We start from the raw sequence: 20,313 nt of genomic DNA on the forward strand, positions 1-20,313 counted from the left end.
TCTCCTTCTCACCCCTTCCCCTTTTTTCTCTCCTTTCTTCCTTCCCTTTTCCTTTTTCTCTCCTTTTTCTTTCTCTTTTTTCCTGCCCACCCATAGATTACCTCCTTTTTGAGGACATTGTATATTATATCATTTTTTTCTCTTCTGTCCCTAGTACCCAACACAATACCTTGACAGTTGAAGTTACTGAACTGAATTTTGATGGTCTTTTTCTGAATCTTAGCCAGTTTATTAATTTCACACTTCAAAAGATCTGTGATTTTATTGGTTTGGGTACATCTTCCTCTGACACAGTTCACAATACCTCCATATCTTAGTTGACAGTATATGTGACTATTTTCATGAATTGCTATGACCCCAAAATCTATTACCTGGTGGTCAGCCATCTGCTGATGAGCCCTCCGAACAACAGATGCAGAGTTCATTGGCATGCATTTAGTCAAAGCCTTTCCATTTTGAAATAGGACCTGCCAAATCTTGGTCTTTGTTGGCATGGTCTTTGAGAATCCAGGGTCACCTCTACAGTATCAAGAGCCACAGGAGTGAGACTTTAGCAGGGCAGCTTAACTACAGTTTTAATCTTTTAAAAAATTATTGCCCTCCATTGTTTTTATAGCACCATCACTCCCAACTAAATGCATTTCTTTGTAACAAACATTTTTAAAGGTTAAATTTTTTTGTTTTAATTAATTCAATATTTTCTCAGTTATATTCAAACATTTTTTACATTTGTTTTTAAGATTTTTGAGTTCTAGATTTTCTCCCTTATCCCCAACACAATTAAGAAACCACATGTGAAGTTATGAAAAATATTTCCATAAAATTCAAGTTGTGAAAGAAAACATAGATCTTCCACCATAATGAAAATAAAGCTCTCAAGAAAAATTAAGTTAAAAATAAAGAGATAGAGTAATAAAGAATGCTTCAATCTATATACAAACTCAATCAGTTCCTTCTCTGAGTGTGAATAGTATTTTTTTTATCATAAGTCCTTCAGAATAGGTGTGAATGATTATACTACTAAAATTAATAAAGTCAAAATATATATTTATATGCTTTTGGTCTTGAAGTCTTCTTATCTTAGGCTTACTCATTTCAAATGCCATGTTTCTCAATAGACTTCTTTATTCTTCAATGTCACCTTAATTTTGAACTCTTCTCTTTCACAGTTAAAATGATACCCTAATGAGATTAGGGAGTATTTGGAATGTTGTTAAAGGTCCAAAAGATACATTATAGGAAGAATGGAGAACAACTGAAATGCATTCAGAGGAGAGTGGCCAGAAGGCTAAGAGCTTTGGAGGCAGGGTCACATAAGGATCAATTAAAAGAGAGCATTGAGGGGTATTAAACCAGAAGAAGATGTGCTTAGAAGGAACACCTGAAGTATTTCAAAAATTTGATGAACTTTTATATAGAAGTGGAACTGGTTCTGTATCATCCCAAAGTCCAGAAGCAAGAAAAGTGAGTGGGGGTTGTGAAGAAGCCTTTGTGAACTCCAAATTAAGGCCAAACATTCTGATAATTAGAGATGTTCCCAAAGGGTAAGGTGTAGCCTTTGGTGGAATCACAAGTCATTTTATCTCTGGAGGTCTTGCAATTACATACTTGCATATTATAAAGTACATTATGGACATGATGGGTTTGGACTAAGATCCCTTAGAACTCATATAAAAGTTTTAATAATTTATGATTAAAAGGGCAACTAGTTGGTACAATATATAGAGTACCATCCCTGAAATCAGAAGGACCTGAGTTCAAATCTGGCCTCGACACTTAATACTTCCTTGCTGTAAAATCCTGGACAAGTCACTTAACCCCAATTATCTCAGCAAAATAATAATAATAATAATAATATTTTATGATTAAGTTATTAAAGCTAATCTTCATAAATTAATCTTCTTCATCATGAAATAAGTCATTGATAGAGATTTTACATAAAATCAGAATCAGTGATGCTTTTAACTCCCCAAATCCTACATTTCCCTATTTCGATCCTGAGCTATTCGGCATCAACCTTAAATGAAATCCTTTGACCTCACCTGCTTTGCACTAACAATGTAGATAAAGATATCAGTAGGCTACAGATTGATTTAGAAAACTACAAATTAGCATTATCAAATTATTGTTTATATATATATATATATATATATATATATATATATATATATATATATATATACATATATATATGTGTGTGTGTGTGTGTGTGTGTGGTGTGTGTGTGTAATTTTATTGTATTTAAACATTTACTAATTAATCCAGTTGGGCTGCACTCCTCTTATGGAACTTGTGACCAGCAAGTTTGACACTTCTGACCTAAATCATACTTACTGACAGGAGAATTACTCATGGACAAACTAAACTAAAGAATAAAGACTCTCTGGGGCAGCTAGATGGTGCAATGGAGAGAGCACTGGCCCTAGGACACCCTGAGTTACCTGAGTTTAAATCTGGCCTCAGGTACTTAATATTTCCTAGCTGTGTGACCCTGAGCATGTTATTTAACCTCAATTGGCTCAGCAATCAAAAAAAAATAAAATAAAATAAAATAAAATAAACACTCTCACTGAAATTCAGATATATTGCTTTTTGCACAGAAATTTAATGTATCCTTGCATTTTGTCATGGATGTGATGGTACATACCTGAAATACTCCTGGAGTAGGTAGAGGCTGGTGGATTACTTAAACTCAGGAGTTCTGAGCTGCTACAGTAGAGTGAAAGCCTGAGTTTAAATATAGACCTCAGAAACTTACTAGCTAGGTGAACATTGGCAATTTATTTAAGCCTGCTTGCCTCAGTTTCCTCTTCTGTAAAATGAGCTGAAGAAGGAAATAGAAAAACACTTTTGATATGAAAAATCTTTGCCAAGAAAACCCCAAATAAGTTCACATGATTGTGAACAACTGAACAACAACAATATTTCTCTTCTACTGTATCATATTGCATCCTGGCTTAGAAATTTGCAATAAGTTCTTAAATCTTCCTTTCCTCTTTCCCTTCAGTTCATTTACTTTACTTTTTTGACATTAGTTAGCACACCTGTTTTTTTAGGTGGTTAGAGTCTTGAGCTTGGAATCAAGAAGATATGAATTCAAATGTGACCTCAGATAATTGGTTTGCTCAATGACCCTGGGTAAATCACTTAATCCTTACTTTTTATCAGTTTCCTAAATTATTAAATGGGGATTATAAGGTCCCCTACTCCCTGGGGTTGTTGTGAATATAAATAATATTTCAGTTTTTCATAGAATTCCTAGTATATAGTAGATGCTTAATAAGTGGTTATTTTCTTTCTTCTTAATATAAAAGATAACCCCCCCACACACACACACACACACATATATTTTCACCCTTTTAAGCCATGCCCCTTTCAGAGCTTAGTGTAATGGTCTATCTACAACATCTCGGTTAATCCTATTAAGTTATAACCGTCTTTCTTCCTCTACTGCACTGTTTCTTAAAGTGTGATCTAGCTAATCCTGGATAGCTCTGAAACCCTTTCAGAGGATCTACAAATGATTTCTAATAATATAAATATCTATAAATTTAACTCACATAAACAAAACCTTTTGGACATGTCCTCAGTTTTTAACAATATAAATATATTAAGGAAAAAAAAAATGTGAGAACCAATGCTCTAACAAGGTGCTGAGTTTTTTCTCCAGACTTTCCCTTCCCCTTCATTGTTGTTCAAGCATTTCAGAGTTTTCTATTGTGTTTCCTACCTTTCTCCGTTTTAATCATAAGTTTTCAATTCTCTTCGGAAACTTAGCTCATACCCCACTATGCTGCTTAGCTGCAATCAATACATACTTCATGCACTTTTTGACTATTTTGAGCAAAAGGTGAAGAAGCTCCCTTGGGGTTTTCCTCAGAAGTCATGTCAGTTAAGGAGATGTCAAAAAATTCATAAGCAATAAGAAAAAGTAAAGTTCCCAAGTTGACACTTGGAATAAGAAAATCCTGATGTTTGATGATGGGATTAGCATATATGGCAGAATAATGGTCAGGAAAAGGAAATGCTACCAAGAGCAACTGCAGTGTTATTTCTGTTGGTGAGGTGCAATACCAAGAGATTGGATGAACCAGAGAAAGCTTCCATTAACTGAAAGAAATGGCAGTAAATCCAGAGTGTCTTCCCATGCTACAAATGGAATGATTTTTATTAGTAGGGTTTTAGGACAAGGATTTTCTGTCCTGGAAATCAAGTTGTCTAGACTCAGTTTCAGTCAAAGACATACCACCCAGGAAGTAGCACAATTCCTACTTAGTTTTTTGTCCCCAAAATATTTGAGGTTTTTTAACTTATCCCTATCTGATCTTCTGAATTACTGAATCAAGTCATCTTTTGGAATAAATACTTAGCTTGTGATATGGATCATGATAGATAGGATAAAGTAGGATTAGTGGGAAAGGTTCATTAAATAAGGTTTTATTAATGCTTTCTTTAAGCAAAGCAGATTTCTGGGTGCTGGGGGAAATAAAGACAAAATAAAAAGAGCTTTGCCCTTAAAGAGCTCCCATTCCATTTGGAAACATACAATGTTTACTGAAAGAACATGAAATAAAATATATGTAAATGATGTAGAGGTGGAGAAATACAGAAAAGTAGATGCAGAAGACTTTCTACAAGAAGGCATCTGATATGATCCTTTAAGGGAGGTAAAAATTACAAAGGATGGTGAGAGGGAGACATGGGACAATTATATGATGCTGTATAGAACACTCCCAGCTAGATTGTGCTGGAAACTGGAGGCATTAACTCCTTGAGTATTTGTCAAATCTGATCTGAGACACTTAATAACCATGTGACCCCAGTGTGGTTAAAGAGTTGAACACGACTGAAATGACTGAACAACAACAAAAATAGAACCCCCCCCTAAAAAAAGATCCAAAAGGCCATGAGCAACCATAATAGCAAAATCACAAAATCACAAAAATCACAAAAATCACAAAAATGGATGGCAGACAACCCAGCTACTGAAGCTCCTCAGGACACACATCTATACATGATCCGAGCAGAGACACAATTCCACTCTTCATCTTGCCATTAAGTTCAGAATATGAAGTTATAATATCCGTTTTTTACCTTGTAGAGAAAGAGAGGTAGCATCCCCTAAGCTACATATCATCCACTCTTTGCAAAGAGAATTGAATAAAATGCCAGTATTAATGGTAAAGAAGAAAAGCTAACATTTGCATTGCAATGGAAAGTTGTGAAGTGCTTTTCCTATCTGATTTCATTTGAGCCTTACAACTAGCCAGAGCTAGGTACAATTATTACCACCATTTTGCAAATTAGGAAACTGAGGCTGTGGATTAAGTAACTTGTCATATAGCTAGTTGGTCTTTGAAGTAGGATTCAAACTTGGGCGTGTCCAGCTGTAAGTCTAGTGCTCTGTGTCCCAGCTACTTTAATTATGGATTGTGGCCCCATATGGGGTCTTGTAACTGAAGGTTGGAGTCTCAGACTTAGGTTTACTGTCAGTAAAAGTGATTTGCATGACTATTTTATATATTTATATATCAGGGGCATGTAAAAATTTCTGGGACAAAAAAAGAGTCACAAATAGAAAAAGTGTAACAGTTCCTGATCTATGTAACTATATTGTCCCACCTTGAAGCTGCAAGCAACTTTGTTTTCATTGCCGTTTTAGAGAAGAGGAAAGTAAAACTCAGAGACCCAAGGTTCCGCAGATAGCAAACAACAAAACCAGACTTGAAGTCATGTCAGAGGTCCATGGTCAGGGCCCTTTTCACTGCACCATACTTCCTCTCTGTACATGAACATGCTGATGTTTTCATTCAGTCCTAACTTAGTGGAGGGAAAGCCTAATGCTGATTTACAACAGGAATTATTAGATTTAATCCTAATAATGCTAAAATTTTGTCTCCCTGACACTCCAGCTACTCCTTACCTTCAGGTATTATACAGATGACGTGATTTGTATAGACACATAAAGAAGATAGAAGGCAAGTTGCCATTATAATGGGTTGTTTTTTCTTTAGCAACATGATAATTTTGTAGCTGGCTGGGTGGTGCAGTGCATAGAACACTGGACCTGAGGTCAGGATATCCTTTCGTCTTGATTTCAAATCTGGGACCAGACACTTAATAGCTTTGGGATCCCAGACAAGTCATTTAACTCTGTTTGCCTCAGTTTCCTCATTTGTAAAATGAGCTGGAGAAGACACTCTAGTGTCTTTGCCAAGAAATGGGGTCATGAAAAGAGAACAAAATTGAACAACTGCAAATTTTTGTGGTCAGGGAGATTTCACCCTGTCCAGGGAAATCTCTTGCTTTCAGAATCCCATTGCCATATCCTGAAGAAGGTTTCCTAAAATACTATTTGAATAAAAAAGGATTATAAATTGTAACATTGGGGAGACCCAAGAGTTGAGACTCATTATATGTCATTCTTCTTCAACAAAGGCTTAAAAGGAGTGAAAAGCTATGAGAAAAATATATGCACACAAATAATCAATTATAACTTAAGGTGTTATAGTCACAAAAATTAAAAAGAAAGTTTTTCTTGGTAATCTTTTATGTAAGTTTAATTTCTTACATATTTTGTCATTTCCACTTAAACATAAATGACTTTTTTATGCAGAATCTCACTTTAATTCGCCTGTGTTTTTAATTTTTAAATTCTTTTGCTCTTCTCTTCCACTTAATCAGACACTGAAAGATGCCAGTGAAAACGCCCGCAAGGACTTCCACCGAGAGGCTGAATTGTTGACCAATCTCCAGCATGAGCATATTGTGAAATTCTATGGTGTCTGCGTTGAAGGGGATCCTCTTATCATGGTCTTTGAATATATGAAGCATGGAGATCTCAACAAATATCTCAGGTATGGTTGCTGAAGCAGTTGGAGGGCTGTGTGTCCATCAGAACAAGAAGCAAGGAATGTCTCTGCCTCTTTTAAATCTAGGAATTGAATACTACCAATAATCCAATTCAAATTTAGTTAAAGAAGCATTAATTAAATATCTCCCATATGTAAAGCAACACATTAACTGAATGATACACAGAGTTAAAAAAGAAACAGATCCTCTGTTAAAAGGGCTGTGAGCAATGCCTATTTCTCTCATATTATTAACTAATTATTATATTAGGACTAATGTGTTTTTTTCCCTTTTTCTAGTTCCTTATCCAAAATATCAGTCAGTGTAGGAAATCTCTTTTAAGGATTTACTATATTCAAGATCTAGTCAGATAGTAAAAGAAATTCTTAGTTTAGGCTAATAGCTGATTCCTGCTCATTATGTTTGCTCAGACAGGTCTGGGAAAATGTGGATCCTCTCTTTTGTCAAACTGGGGAAATAGAATTGCTAACTCCCTCGGACCAAAATTTGGGTTATCTGAGTCACATACTCCAAGAATTTCGTTGTAATATAGCCCAGCCTGTCATTGTAATATTCATTTTCTTACTAATTGTGAATCAGAGTTGATTGCTACCCTCAGTAACACATGCTCTTCCAAGGGCATATAAACGATGAGCCCACTATTTTGATGGGTCTTTGGCCGGACCAAATAGCCAGATGGCCAAGTGACTATCCTTTTACTAATAAATATGCTGGCCTTATTAATAAAATGACTAAATTACCCAGAAAATGTATCTCTCAAAACCTTCAAATATCATGGAGCTTACATCCCATTAGAGCAATATAGTAGTTATGCCAATATGTAAATAACTTAAGTATGATAAAAGTAAGTAGAAGTCTATGTCATCTTCTAGAGCAGCATTCAGATATTGCCTGCCTGTATAACCTGCTTTGGATCAGATTTTGTACTCCTGAGGAGGGTCAGATTTCCACTGAGAGAAAGGAAATCAACTATCTTAGCACATGGTTCTTTTCTATAATTAACCCAGCATAATGAAACATTCAGCATTTTATTCTGAGAGGAGACATTCAAGACAAAGAAAAGCAAATTTGTGGTAGGACTAAAGTAAAATCAGAGGCATAAAAGGGTTATTGTTTTGATTACTCACTGTAATAACTATCAGCTATCTAATCAAGAAGAAAATTATAGTGACCTAAGTTTGATAAAGAGGAAGTTTATGACCAGACTGGTAGGATTTGAGTTAAATATTCTTCTTTTACTGTTACTGTGACATTAATAAGTCATTTTGTCCCCAAAAATCTGTTTCCTGAAGTATTCTTACCAGATGATTTAAAAAAAAAATCTATTCCCCCTCCTCTACTTCTACCTTCTGTAAAACGAGGGCATTTATTGCTCATGATCTCTTGTCCTTTGTGAATTGTTCTCTCTTTTTGTCCAGAATAAAGTCATCATGGTATAGTGGATAGAATAGTCGAGTTTGGAACACTTGGGTTTAAATCTTTTTTTACCTCTCACATTTATTAGATATAACCAGAGTATATAGAACATGAAGTTTCTAACACTTTAAAAAAAATTCTTCAAGTTAATAGTGTGTTTAGAATGTTTTTTCTCCCAGAAACTGAGTATGTCATTAGTCACAATTTGGTACATTCAAGCAAGGGAGGATGAAGGGAATGTGTAGTTTAAATAGGGATAAGAAAAGGACCTGAAATTTTATTGGTATAAGAGGAGTCCTAGATATGAACACTGGTTGGCAGCCTTCTCTGCAACATAATCTTAGAGAATAGCATGTAGTCCTTAGAGGTAAGTGACTTGCCCATAATCACAAAGTCAGAGTATATCTGAAGCTAGGCTTGAACTCAGGTCTGCCTGGCTCCACCAGCTAAAATAGGACTTCTTCTTAAGGCCAATTTAGTATTTACTATATCACATTGCACTGCACATAGTGTAACTAAATATCTGAAAGGATGCTAGCAAGGGAGAAAGTTATTGATGTTCTTCAAAACATCACTGTTTAGACTTCTAGACACCTGTTTACAACACTTTTCTTCAAGGAATGATTCATTTAAGTTAAGTCCCTTTTCCCTCACCATGCCTTGGGTCAATTATGTATATAGAAATTTAATCGAGAAACTATGTGGTGAAATTAGCAGTGGTTTGTGGTATAATGAACTTTCCTTCTAAAGATTTTGTTTTACTTACAGTGACTGAAAAGCAAAAAAAAAAAAAAAATCACATGGTTAAATATTCACATACTGTTTTGTCAACCATCATTTCCAAACAGCTTGGGAATAAGGGCATGGAGGAGAGGAAGAATCATATTAAACTCTTTCCCTTTCTGCACAACTGATCATGATTAACTAACCTTGATTTATGAAGTCTGGATATTCCTATGCTACCCTCCTTAGCTAAGATAGCTATTTTCCTGTCTTGCTACCATAATGTACCAAATGCCCCAGTTACCTGGCAGTGGTTAGAGGTTTCAGTGTACTCAGGGTGTGCTCATATTAGCTATCCTGAGGCAATTCAACACCTTTTTTGCCCTTCTCTTGTTCAGGAACCCTCCCATCAACTTCCCATCCGCATTCAAGAAGGAGCAGGTAGGCATCTGATCTGGTGTCTAAAATAGGGCATGTAGCAGCTAGTAACCTTCTTTGCTTGACTTGAGAATCTGCCCAATTCTTAGGAGTAGTATATTATTTATTACTGCAAAAGAGTCAGATTCTCATGCTAGGTAGTATTTGATAAAATCCATTTCATGATACCACACATGATGGAATTCTAACCCTCTGGTTCCCAAAAGAGTGCCCCTGAGGTAACATACCTTTTCTAGGATGGGCATCTTTTCCTATTTGCTGCCTTCTTAGGAGTTGTCTAAAGATTTTTTTTTCTAGTGAGAAGAGAAGAAAATAAATAGGGTTCTTATCAATGGGCCAAGGTTATTTGCAAGTGTTCTTAAATCCCAGAGCATTGGCTTGGTATGACCACAGTTCTGTCCATACTCTTCCCAAGAAGACATAACCCACTTCCCACTTCAATTCTTCCCTGTCTCCCAGAGCCAGGTCCTTCAGATGATAGAGCTGGAAGATACGTTTTCATTTTATAAAGGAGGAATCAGAATTAGAAACAATCAGGTGACTTAGCCTGAAGTTTCTCTTCCAATAAGTTCTGTTTTCAAGGTGCCCTTTTTCTATTCCTGAGAAGATAGGTTTACTAAACAAAATTCTAAAATTCCCTTTTCCTGGCAAGCAGCACAGAGTAGCCTAAGGGGTCAGTGCAAAGCAGTGTGGTATGGACTTTGTTAAGAATGTGTTTAGATAACTTGTCTTGCTCTTACAGTAAGGAGTTCACTTTCTGGCTTGAATGGCATGCTAGAAATATTCCTAAGAAAGAAGAGACTAAAAATCATTTCAGAAAGAGAGAGGGACAAATGACATTAACCAGATGGGAACCTACTTAGATTGATGTCTACTAATGGAGAGAATATATAAGAATTTGCAGGGCTGTGAGCTCTCTAATATCCTCAGAAAATGCTACTGTGCCTGAACTTGACATCAAACAAGAGAGTGCTGAATCTTTTCTCCCCCAGCCAGATTGACTATTTGTTGTATCCATTCATTTAAATTTGTGTATGTTATGTTTTTATAACTTTTTATTTTCAAAATACGTACAAATATAATTTTCAACTTACATACAAAAATACATACAAAGAAAGTTTTCACTCATGTAAAACCTTGTGTTCCAAATTTTTCCCCTCCTCACTCCTTTCCATAGATAGCAAGTAATCCAATATAGGATTGTATGTGCAGTTCTTCTAAATATATTTCTACATTTATCATGTTGCACAAGAAAAACCAGATCAGAAAGGAAAAAGATGAGAAAGAAAAAAAAGCACACAAACAACAACCAAAAAAGATAAAAATACTATGTTGTGAACCCCATTTAGGCTTGATAGACCTCTCTCTGGATGCAGATAACCCTTTCCATCCCAAGTCTATTGTAATTGACCTGAATCATCTCATCGTTGAAAGGAGCCAAGTTCAACACAGTTGATCAACATTCAACTTTTCAAATTTTGGGGCATCACATAATCTTCTTATTGCTGTGTTCTGTGTTCTCTTGGTTCTACTCACTTCACTGAGCATTCAGATTTCAAACTGAAGTGGGGACTTCATATATAAATCATCAAGTCTAACCCTTTTGTTTTATTGATGAAAGTGAAGCCCAGTTTGGCTAAGGAAGTTTGTCATTTGTTGTTGTTTAGTCATTTCAGGTCATCTATGATTCTTTGTGGCCCCCTTTGGGGTTTTCTTGGCAAAGACACTGAAGTTGTTTGCCATTTCTTTCCCCAGCTCATTTTACAAATGAAGAAACTGAGGCAAACAGGGTTGAGGGACTTGCCCAGAGTCACAGAGCTAGTGTCTAGGGCCAGATTTGAACTCAGATAGGTGAGGCTTCCTGACTCCAGGATTAGCCCTCTGTCTGTGCTCTGCCTGACCTGGCTGCCCATTGAAGGAGTTGCTATACATGGAGTTAGAAGCAAAAAAAAAGGATTCCAGCCTAGGGCTCTGACTAAATCCAGATGTATTTTCCATCATACCAGAGATTTAATGACTTAGGATCACAGATTAGTAATTAGATGAGATTCCAGCAGTCATTTAGTCGGTCTCCCTCATTTTAGGAGGAAAAAAATTAAGGCTTAGGGGAATTAAGAAACTTGCTTGAAGTCATTCAAGTAGTAAACATTATCAGCAGAATTTGAATCCACATGCTCTGACTCTTTCATTATATTATCTCTATTGGGCTTCCACTACTGGTTCATAGTCTGCCATTTTGTTATGGGTTTCACCATTATGAGCTATTCTATTGTCTCTTTTATCTGGTTTGGACCCAAGTGTATAGTTTCATTATCTAATTGTCATTAAATGTTCAGAAAAAAAAATTTGAAACTGTTATGTTCTTTTCACTGTACTATGTTGCCTATTAGTGCCTTCCCTCTGAGATTATCTTTAATTTATCCTGTACATATCTTGCCTATACCTAGCTATTTATATGTTCTCTCCCTGTGAGTTCCTTGAGAACAGGGACTTGGTTTTTTGTTTGTTTTCCCTACCTATCCCTTGGGCTTAACACAGTGCCTGGCCCATAGTAAGTACAATAGTTATTGACTTGAGGAGACAATACTTTTTGGGGAAGGAAATAAATTCAAGGTCCACAAGTGGCACATTTTATTTTGTGAGCTGGATCATCCTTTAGCCTTATTTTTTCTCATATGAAAAATGAGGGAGTTGGTCTTGCTGGTGCATAACATCCTTTCCAGCTTTAGATCTGTGCTCCTATGGCTACGCTGACTCACTGTTTTGGATTTTCCCAGTTTGGGCCTGCCTTTCCTCCCTTCAGTCTGTTGGCAAGTTTGGTTAAGTGCCTCTCTATTTTACAGTCAGCTTGCAGACCACTGACCCCTTCTAATGGCTGAGAGTTTCCTCTCTCCTCCCCATCCCTCCCTGTTGTGCTGTATAGAGGTTTAGACTTGATTAATTTTTAATGAAGGGGAAAGGTCAGGCCCTTTAGTGTGCTTCAGAGTCCTTTTGCAGGACTATATTCCAGTATATGACAAAAAAGAAAACCTAGCATTATCTGAGCTTTCATCTCATCTTCCTTCCTTAACTTTTTTTTTTTAAATAGACCTTTGTTCAATAAACCTTTCTCAATAAAATCAAGTTAACAAGCATTTATTAAGCTTGAGCTTTCATCTTCTCTTCCTTCCTTTATTTTTTAATGGACCTTTGTTCAATAAACCTTTTTCTAAGAATAGTGAAGCCAACAAGCATTTATTAAGCACCTAGGCATTGTGACAAGAGCTGGGAAAGCTATAAGACAGCCCCTGCTCTCAAGGAGCTCCCAGTTTAGTGGGGAGATGACATGAAAACAGCTATATGTAGTAAATGAGTAAACTAGAAATAATCTCATAGGAAAAGCACTAGGATTAAAGATTGGCAAAAGTTTCTTGTAGAAGATGACACTTTTAGGGAAACCAGGAAGTTGAGAAAAGGAATAAGGGAGTTCCAGTAAGAGGGAGTGGGAGGAGTAGGGAGAGCCAGTGAATATGCCTGGAGTCCAGACATGAACTGTGTCATTCATGGGAGAAACAGGCACGAGGCCAGTGTGACTGAATGTAAGGAAGATGGTGTCCATGACAGAAATAAAGACAATAGAAAGAGGGACAGAGGGAGCCAAGGATAATGCTTACAGTTGTTGCCTCCATTTCCTTTCCTCCCACTTCTTTACTTTTTGCAATCTGATTTTTTTGACTAAGCTGAAACTACTCTTATTAATATCATCAATAATATTAAAAATGTACAGAATGATATCAGTAAATACAAACAGATCAATATTCAGAAGGGGCTAGTTATTAGAACACCACTCACATAGAACACATAACTATTTTTTGTTATCTCCTTCTCAAGGAGAGGATAGAATAGTGGATAGAGCTGCTATTAGGGACTGTCCAAATGTTGGTATTGGAATTTTTGTTAAATGATAGCAAAAAGCTAACAGTCATCTACAATCCAGCTTCTACACTGTGGATCAAGATTCTATATGGGGTCTTGTAACTGAATGGGGGTCTGTGAAATTATGATTTATTATCAGCAAAATTTGATTTGTAAAAATTTCTCAGATGAAAAGGAGAAAAGGAGTCACAAGTGCAAAAAGTTTGAGAAGCCCTGATCCATAGTACCTGAAATAATATGAAAACTGTCTGGAATGATAAGTTGAAAGCAGATTATGGAATGGTTTATTGAAAAGATTCTATTTAATTTGAAAGGCAATAGGGAGAAGTGTGTGTGTGTGTGTGTGTGTGTGTGTGTGTGTGTGTGTGTGTGTGTGTGTGTGTAAGCGGTGAGTGTGGGGGCAAAGGAGTGTGCACATGTATATATAAATGTTCTAAGTTTTAGGAATATCAATTTGGCAGCTGTATAATGAATGAATTAGAAAGAAAGAGCATGGAAGTAGGAAGTAGGAGGTGACAATAATTATCCAAGTTAAAAGTGATGAGAGCTTGAAATAGGGTGATAACTATGTGACTGGAGAGACACAGAAGGATGTGAGATGTTGTGGACATAGAAAGCACTTAACTCCAATTCAATAATTCAACAAGCATCTATATGGTATCTTTTGGGACAGCTAGGTTGTGCAGTGTATTGAATGTCCAGCCTGAAATCAAGAAGATTCATCTTCTTCAGTGGAAATCTAGCCTCAGACACATACTAGCTGTGTGATTCTGGACCAGTCACTTTATTCTGTTTGCCTTCATTTCTTCATCTGTAAAATGAGCTGAAGAAGGAAATGGCAAACCAGTCCAATATCTTTGCCAAGAAAACCCAAATGGTATCACAAAGAGTCAGACATGACTGAACAGCAGCAGTGTGCTGAGAATTGTGGATAAAGGGGTTGAAGAAAGGATGAAACAAGATTGCAAACTTTGGTGACTAGAAGCCTGATGGTCCTCTTGACAAGGAATGGAACAAGAAATGGGAGGAGGCCAAGAAGTGAGAAGATAGTGAGGAGAAATGATGTCTATATTCATTCCTTCTGCTTCTTTACCAACCTCTAAATTCCTGACCTATTACAATAAGGTTTCTGATAGCACTCTTTTCAAGTTATCAACAACCACTTAATTCCTAAATCAAATGGCCACCATTCTTGACCTTTCTTGACACTGCTAGTCATTGACTCTTTCTGGCTAGGATACTCTGTCTTCCCCACATTTTCATTCTTGGTTCTCTATCTACTTGTCGTATTGTTCCTTTTCATTTTCCTTTGCCAGATCATTATCTGCGGCCTGTCCCCAATATGAGTATGCCTGATTCTTTCATCCACATGGATTCTCTCTTGGTGATCACATCAGTCCTAGAGGTCCATTATGATCTGTAACCAAATGATTCCCAACTCTACATAGCCAGTCCCCATTCCTTTCTGTCACTAACTTTTCTGCTGGATATTTCTTCTTCTATCTTTTTTTCTATCTTCTATCATATCCATGAATACATGGTGGAATTCATCTTTCCTCCTATACCCATCACTCTTCCTAACTTCTTCATTTCTGTGAAGAGCACTAATAGCTTTTCAATCATTCAAATGTACAACCTTGTAATCATCTACCTGTTTAGTATTCAATCCTGTTTAGTAATTAATTTCTAGGTCTTGTTGGTTCTACTTCCATAACACCTCTTACATTCATCCATCATCTCTCCATGCTCATGGTCACTGCCCTTGTCTGAACTATAGCAATAACCTCCTAATTAATCTCCCTACTTCTAGTTGCTTTGTCTCCAATCTTTTCTACAAAGCCAGCAAACTGATATTCCTAAAGCAAAGCTTTGACCAAGTCACTTATCTGCTCAAGAAGTTTCAGTAGCTCCCCATTGCCTCTAAGATAAAATACAATTTGTTCAATTTGTATTTAAAGCCCTTTGCAATCTGATTTCAGCTTTTCTTTCCAAACGACATCCCTTTTCAAAAGCACAGTGCATCCCAACCAAACTGGACTGCTTGTTCCTTACAGAAGAAATTAATTTCATCTTCCATCTTTGTCTCCTCTATTTAGAATGCTCTCCCTCCTTGTCTCTGCCTTTTATAAAGACACATTTCAAGTATTGTCTTCTACATAAGAGGGGAAAAGAAATGAGCATTTATATAGTGCCTTCTGCATACCTGACACTGGTAGGGGTTTATAAATATTAATTCTCACAAGAATTCTGGGAAGAAGGTGCTGTTATTGTCCTGATTTTACAGTTGAAGAAACTGAGGTAAACAGAGGTTCAATGACTTCTTCAGGATCACACAACTTTAAGACCTTTCCTGATTCCATCTTTAAGTTAATCTATTCCCTTCCCCTTGGATGTGTTTTCTGTTGACTTTCTATAGGTCTTATAACTACTTTTTTGCATATATTACATTCTCTCACAGTAGAATATAGGCTGCTCGGGCACCGTACCAGTTTTTATTTTTGTCTTCATATGCTTGGCTCCTAACCTAGTCCCAGGAACATAGTATAAACTTAGTAAATGCTTATTGAATTGAACTGAATCTGGTCAAATCTCTTTTTGTAGGAAACTGGAGCCAGGAAAAAAGTGATATCTAATTAATTGAAGAGAGAGAATTAGAACTAAGGTCTCCTGACTTTTAATATAATCTTTCTGCTACACTGAGAATCAGGAGACCCAGTCCCTCTTCTTTCTTTTTTTTTTTTTTTTTTCTGCCACTAAGCTGTATTATGATTTGGGGTGATTCACATAACCTTCCTTGACCTTAGTCTCATCTAGCAAAATGAGAGGGTTAGACTAGATGACCTCTGACCCATTTCCTGCTCTGAGATTCTGTCATTATATTGCCTAGCTTGGAATGCAAGTTGTTTTTTGATAAGCTAAACTGAGTAATAGCAGATGGTGGGAAGAGTTTCAGGAATTCAAAAGAGGGAGGGTACCAGCATGGAAAGGAAGGCTTCCCACAGGAGGTGGACTTTGACCTGGCTTCAACACCGGTGATAATTCTTTGAAATTTGTCATAAGATCAGGTCCTTAGTAAGTTTTAAGTATGTAAAGGGGAAGGTCCTCCATTTTGAAACCGGATCATCCCCCTGTCTGTTTAGCTTGAGCACTTTTAACATGTAGCCAGAGAGAGATCTTCCTCTGTGCTGTAAAGAGCCTTCTCCGGGGAGATGCCCTTATCTCAGCCAGGGCTTTGACCTCTCTCACTGACACTGCCATGGGCTGTTTCTGCAGAGAGTGAGCCCTTTCTGAGGGCTAGGGACAGCGCCTTCATTTCTTGCCCTGTAGTGCCACCCCAGGTCAGTCAGGGAAAGTGAATCTGAGGATGCAGAGAACCTGCTGGCTCTCTAACATACCATTTCTACATTGGGGGAGCTGGGACTGCAATGCTGAAGATTAGAAGCAGCCCCAGCTCTCTGTACAGAACTGGGTTTAAAGGCAAGCCGGTTGGCTCCCTCCCTCATCCCCAACTCTGCAATACACACATTGTTCTATATTTTACATTACCAAACAGCTGAAGGTGAGGATTGCCCTGTGATGGGGGACAAAAGCAAAGGAGGCAGACCACTGCATTAAAAAGAAAGAATCTCAAAGGGAATGCTTTAAAAAAAAACACCTCAAAAAATCCCAGTCAAAGAATTAATTAGCTGAGACTCAAAATAGCTTTTGTGTATGTATGGCTCTTGACAAGTTCATGGGGTGAGATTTGGGAGGGAAAGAGAGAAAAGATTGCCATTTTTTTCTTTACAAATAAATCAAGTCCAAGCTGCTGTGCTTTTGTTGACCTTGATGTATTTTTTCTGAAGGACAACAAGGACAGCTTAGAAAATCTGCCTGACTATATACAAACAGGTGTCAATAATAAGGTGGGATAAAAACCCTGAGATTTTGGACCTGAGGTTCTTAGCTTTTGTTTTGTCTTGTGGTGGTTTTTTTTGTTGTTGTTTTTCTCCCATAGACTCCTTTAGCAGTCTGGTAAAGAATATCTTAAAATTTTGTTTTGTTAAAAAAAAAAGTACAAAGAAACACAAAAAAATCAATTATATTAAAAATAGTTCTTTAAAAAAAAAAAAGAAAAGAAAATAAGTTCACAGACCTGATGTTAAAGCCAGCTATAGACTTTGCTAAAGCTGTGCCTGTGGAAAGAAGACAATCTGCTATCCTTTTCAGTGGTGCTAGTATGTTTGGTGGGGTGAGGGGTATGTGGAAAAGGAAAGGAAAAGGACTCCTGGGGAATGTTTGCCATGGAGGAAAACATTTTCATTGTCTTTTCTACATGCTAAGCATCTTTTAGTAAACAGGCATTTGATTATTTGGTTCTGGTGAGAAGCATCAGAGAGCCCTCAGTTTCAAGTCTACAAGTGAAATATGACTCCAGAAACCATTATCTGTATGTCATCCATGCAGGGCCCATGGTCCAGATGCTGTGCTCATGGCAGAAGGCAACCGCCCCACTGAATTGACCCAATCCCAGATGTTGCACATTGCCCAGCAGATTGCAGCTGGCATGGTTTACTTGGCATCCCAGCATTTTGTGCACCGTGATCTTGCCACCCGGAACTGCTTGGTCGGAGAGAACCTACTGGTGAAAATTGGTGACTTTGGGATGTCCCGTGATGTGTACAGTACCGACTACTACAGGGTGAGTTGCTGCTTTGGATATTAATTGAAGTTTTTATTATGGTCTTTTCTGTGACTGAAGTATAACCTTCATGTTTGATGAGCTTTGCTACTAGATATCTACATTTGGGGTTCAGGGAGGGAAAGGGTAGAAGGGCTTGGGAAGATTTTTGAGAGCCAAGTCCAAGAGTTGTTAATCTGAGTATCTTAGATTCTATGAAAATATGGCCATGTTATTATAGAATGATTAATCCTGGCCTTGGAGGAGCTTAGAAGTAGTTGATGTATCAGTTGATTTTGCCTATATATGGATGTGTTATGTATAACTTGGTTTGTTGATAAAATTGTAATGTTTGGTATATTTTGTTCCCCCACCACCACTACTTCATTTCAAGAGAAGGATGGGGAAGAGTATATCTAGAAATGAGGATGTAAATGAAAAGGCATAAAATAAACTTTAAAAGAAAACAGTCACCACATATATAAAGGCACTGTGAGTGTTGTGGGACAACTATTATTATTAGGATACAAGGAAGCATTATCTAAAATTACAGAAAAATCTATTTTTCCATAGAGATGAATATTAAGCTTTGGAAGGTCTCTTCCAGATAGGGTTGGTGTTACTGGGAGAGGTGGCCATATATTCTTATTAATCTGAGAGATTCTGCAAATTACCTCATATGGTTAGCTAGTGTTTTCTGCTTTAGTGGTTTAAGCTGCCTATACCCAAAAAGCTCATCCTGAAATCTATCTATAATTCCTATTCCCTGAGTTACTAATCCAAGCATTCTTTTGTGTCATGGAGTCTGGTGAATTGTGTTATGGAGTCTGATGAAGTCTATAGATTCTTTTTAAAAATTATTTTATTTTAATTTATGGGATAAAACAAGCATTTCTATAACCTAGTATAACAAAAAAAAAAAAAAAGACAGCACATGAAACTGCAACTCTATCATGCACAACTTATTTCTTTCAAATATACAACAAAATTGTCAAATTTCTTTTTTTCTTTTTTTCTTCCCTACCTCTCCTCCTACCCTAGAGATGATGAACATTAGATACAAATATGTATATATGTATGTATGTGTAAAATCCTATACATACTATACATACATGTATTTATCATTCTTTCTCTGGATGTAGATAGCTCTTCTTTCTTCATATGTCCTTTGCAGTTAATCTGGGTAATTTGAATAGTGAAAATAATTTACTCAAAGTAATTCTTAAAATGATATTGCTGCTACTGTATACAATTATTCTTTTTCACAAAAGTGGTTTTAAATGCAAAATAAAAAAAATAAAATCATAAAGGAAAACAAGTATATTGAAATCCAATTATACACACACACACATATATATATATATATATATATATGTGTGTGTGTGTGTGTGTGTGTGTGTGTATATTCATATTCCCACATATTTATAAGCTCATAGACTCCAATTTAAGAACCCCTACTCTAATAGGTTTCTACAAAAAAAGAATGTGAAGGAGTTATTCATTCAAGTGAGTCCACAGTAACCTGGTACCAACATTCTGATTTCCATTGGGTCCTAATGATTAGGATCATTAGCACCAATTAGTTATTAGCTACTTTATCTTTTGATAACTGAGAGACAAGATGAAAACTGTAAAATTTTAGGAAATATTGAAACTATTGAAAAAAGTAAACTCTACTCATTACCTTCTTCCAATCCTCTGCCAAACTACATATTTCTTTGGGGGACAGTGGAAGAAAAGGGGAAAGGAAGAGATGTATGCAATATTTACTTTTAAAAGATTATTTGGCAGATCTAAAGTCAGTTTACTAGTTTAGAGGAATGAAAAAAATGGATTATGAATAACTTGATTTGCTCATAAAATTGTCATGGATGGTATATTTAGAGATGTAATGGCCTAAGGAAAAATATAAAACCAAATTTTTTTTCATTATAGACAGAAATTAGGAAGTCCCTTGGGAATGTGTTTTTCTCCCTAAAGTTTCTGTCCCCATCCCTGTTTTATATCTCTAGATAAATGAAGAACAAGTATATTTCAGTTAATGAGGAAGAATGGAAAATAAATGAGACTGACTTATGAATATTGGAGGATGGCATCAAGCTTAGGGTAACAGAGGTGGGGACCAACATTTGGTCCTAAATTATACTGGACATGATGCATGGACAACTAATCTCAATCACAGGCAATATGTATATGATCCTCTTCACTCCCCAACACCAACCATTTTCTCCTCTACCCAAAAGCAGGAGTAGTTTCCTTATGTCCTCCTCCTTCCATCTATTAAAGTA

At 36.6% G+C, this 20,313-nt stretch overlaps 1 protein-coding gene across 2 annotated transcripts in view; it reads left to right on the forward strand.

Annotated features, from left to right (window-relative positions):
• The window catches only part of NTRK2 (neurotrophic receptor tyrosine kinase 2), a 400,497-nt gene that overhangs the window by 303,001 nt on the left and 77,183 nt on the right, over positions 1–20,313 (forward strand). For both annotated transcript variants that reach the window (XM_074280190.1, XM_074280189.1), the window contains 2 exons: positions 6,685–6,857; positions 17,812–18,046. In XM_074280190.1, coding sequence (XP_074136291.1) covers positions 6,685–6,857; positions 17,812–18,046 — 408 coding nt within the window. The remainder of the gene's footprint in view (positions 1–6,684; positions 6,858–17,811; positions 18,047–20,313) is intronic.

Source organism: Sminthopsis crassicaudata, chromosome 1 (assembly GCF_048593235.1).
Source record: "Sminthopsis crassicaudata isolate SCR6 chromosome 1, ASM4859323v1, whole genome shotgun sequence".
In the NCBI taxonomy this organism is placed as follows: Eukaryota; Metazoa; Chordata; class Mammalia; order Dasyuromorphia; family Dasyuridae; genus Sminthopsis; species Sminthopsis crassicaudata.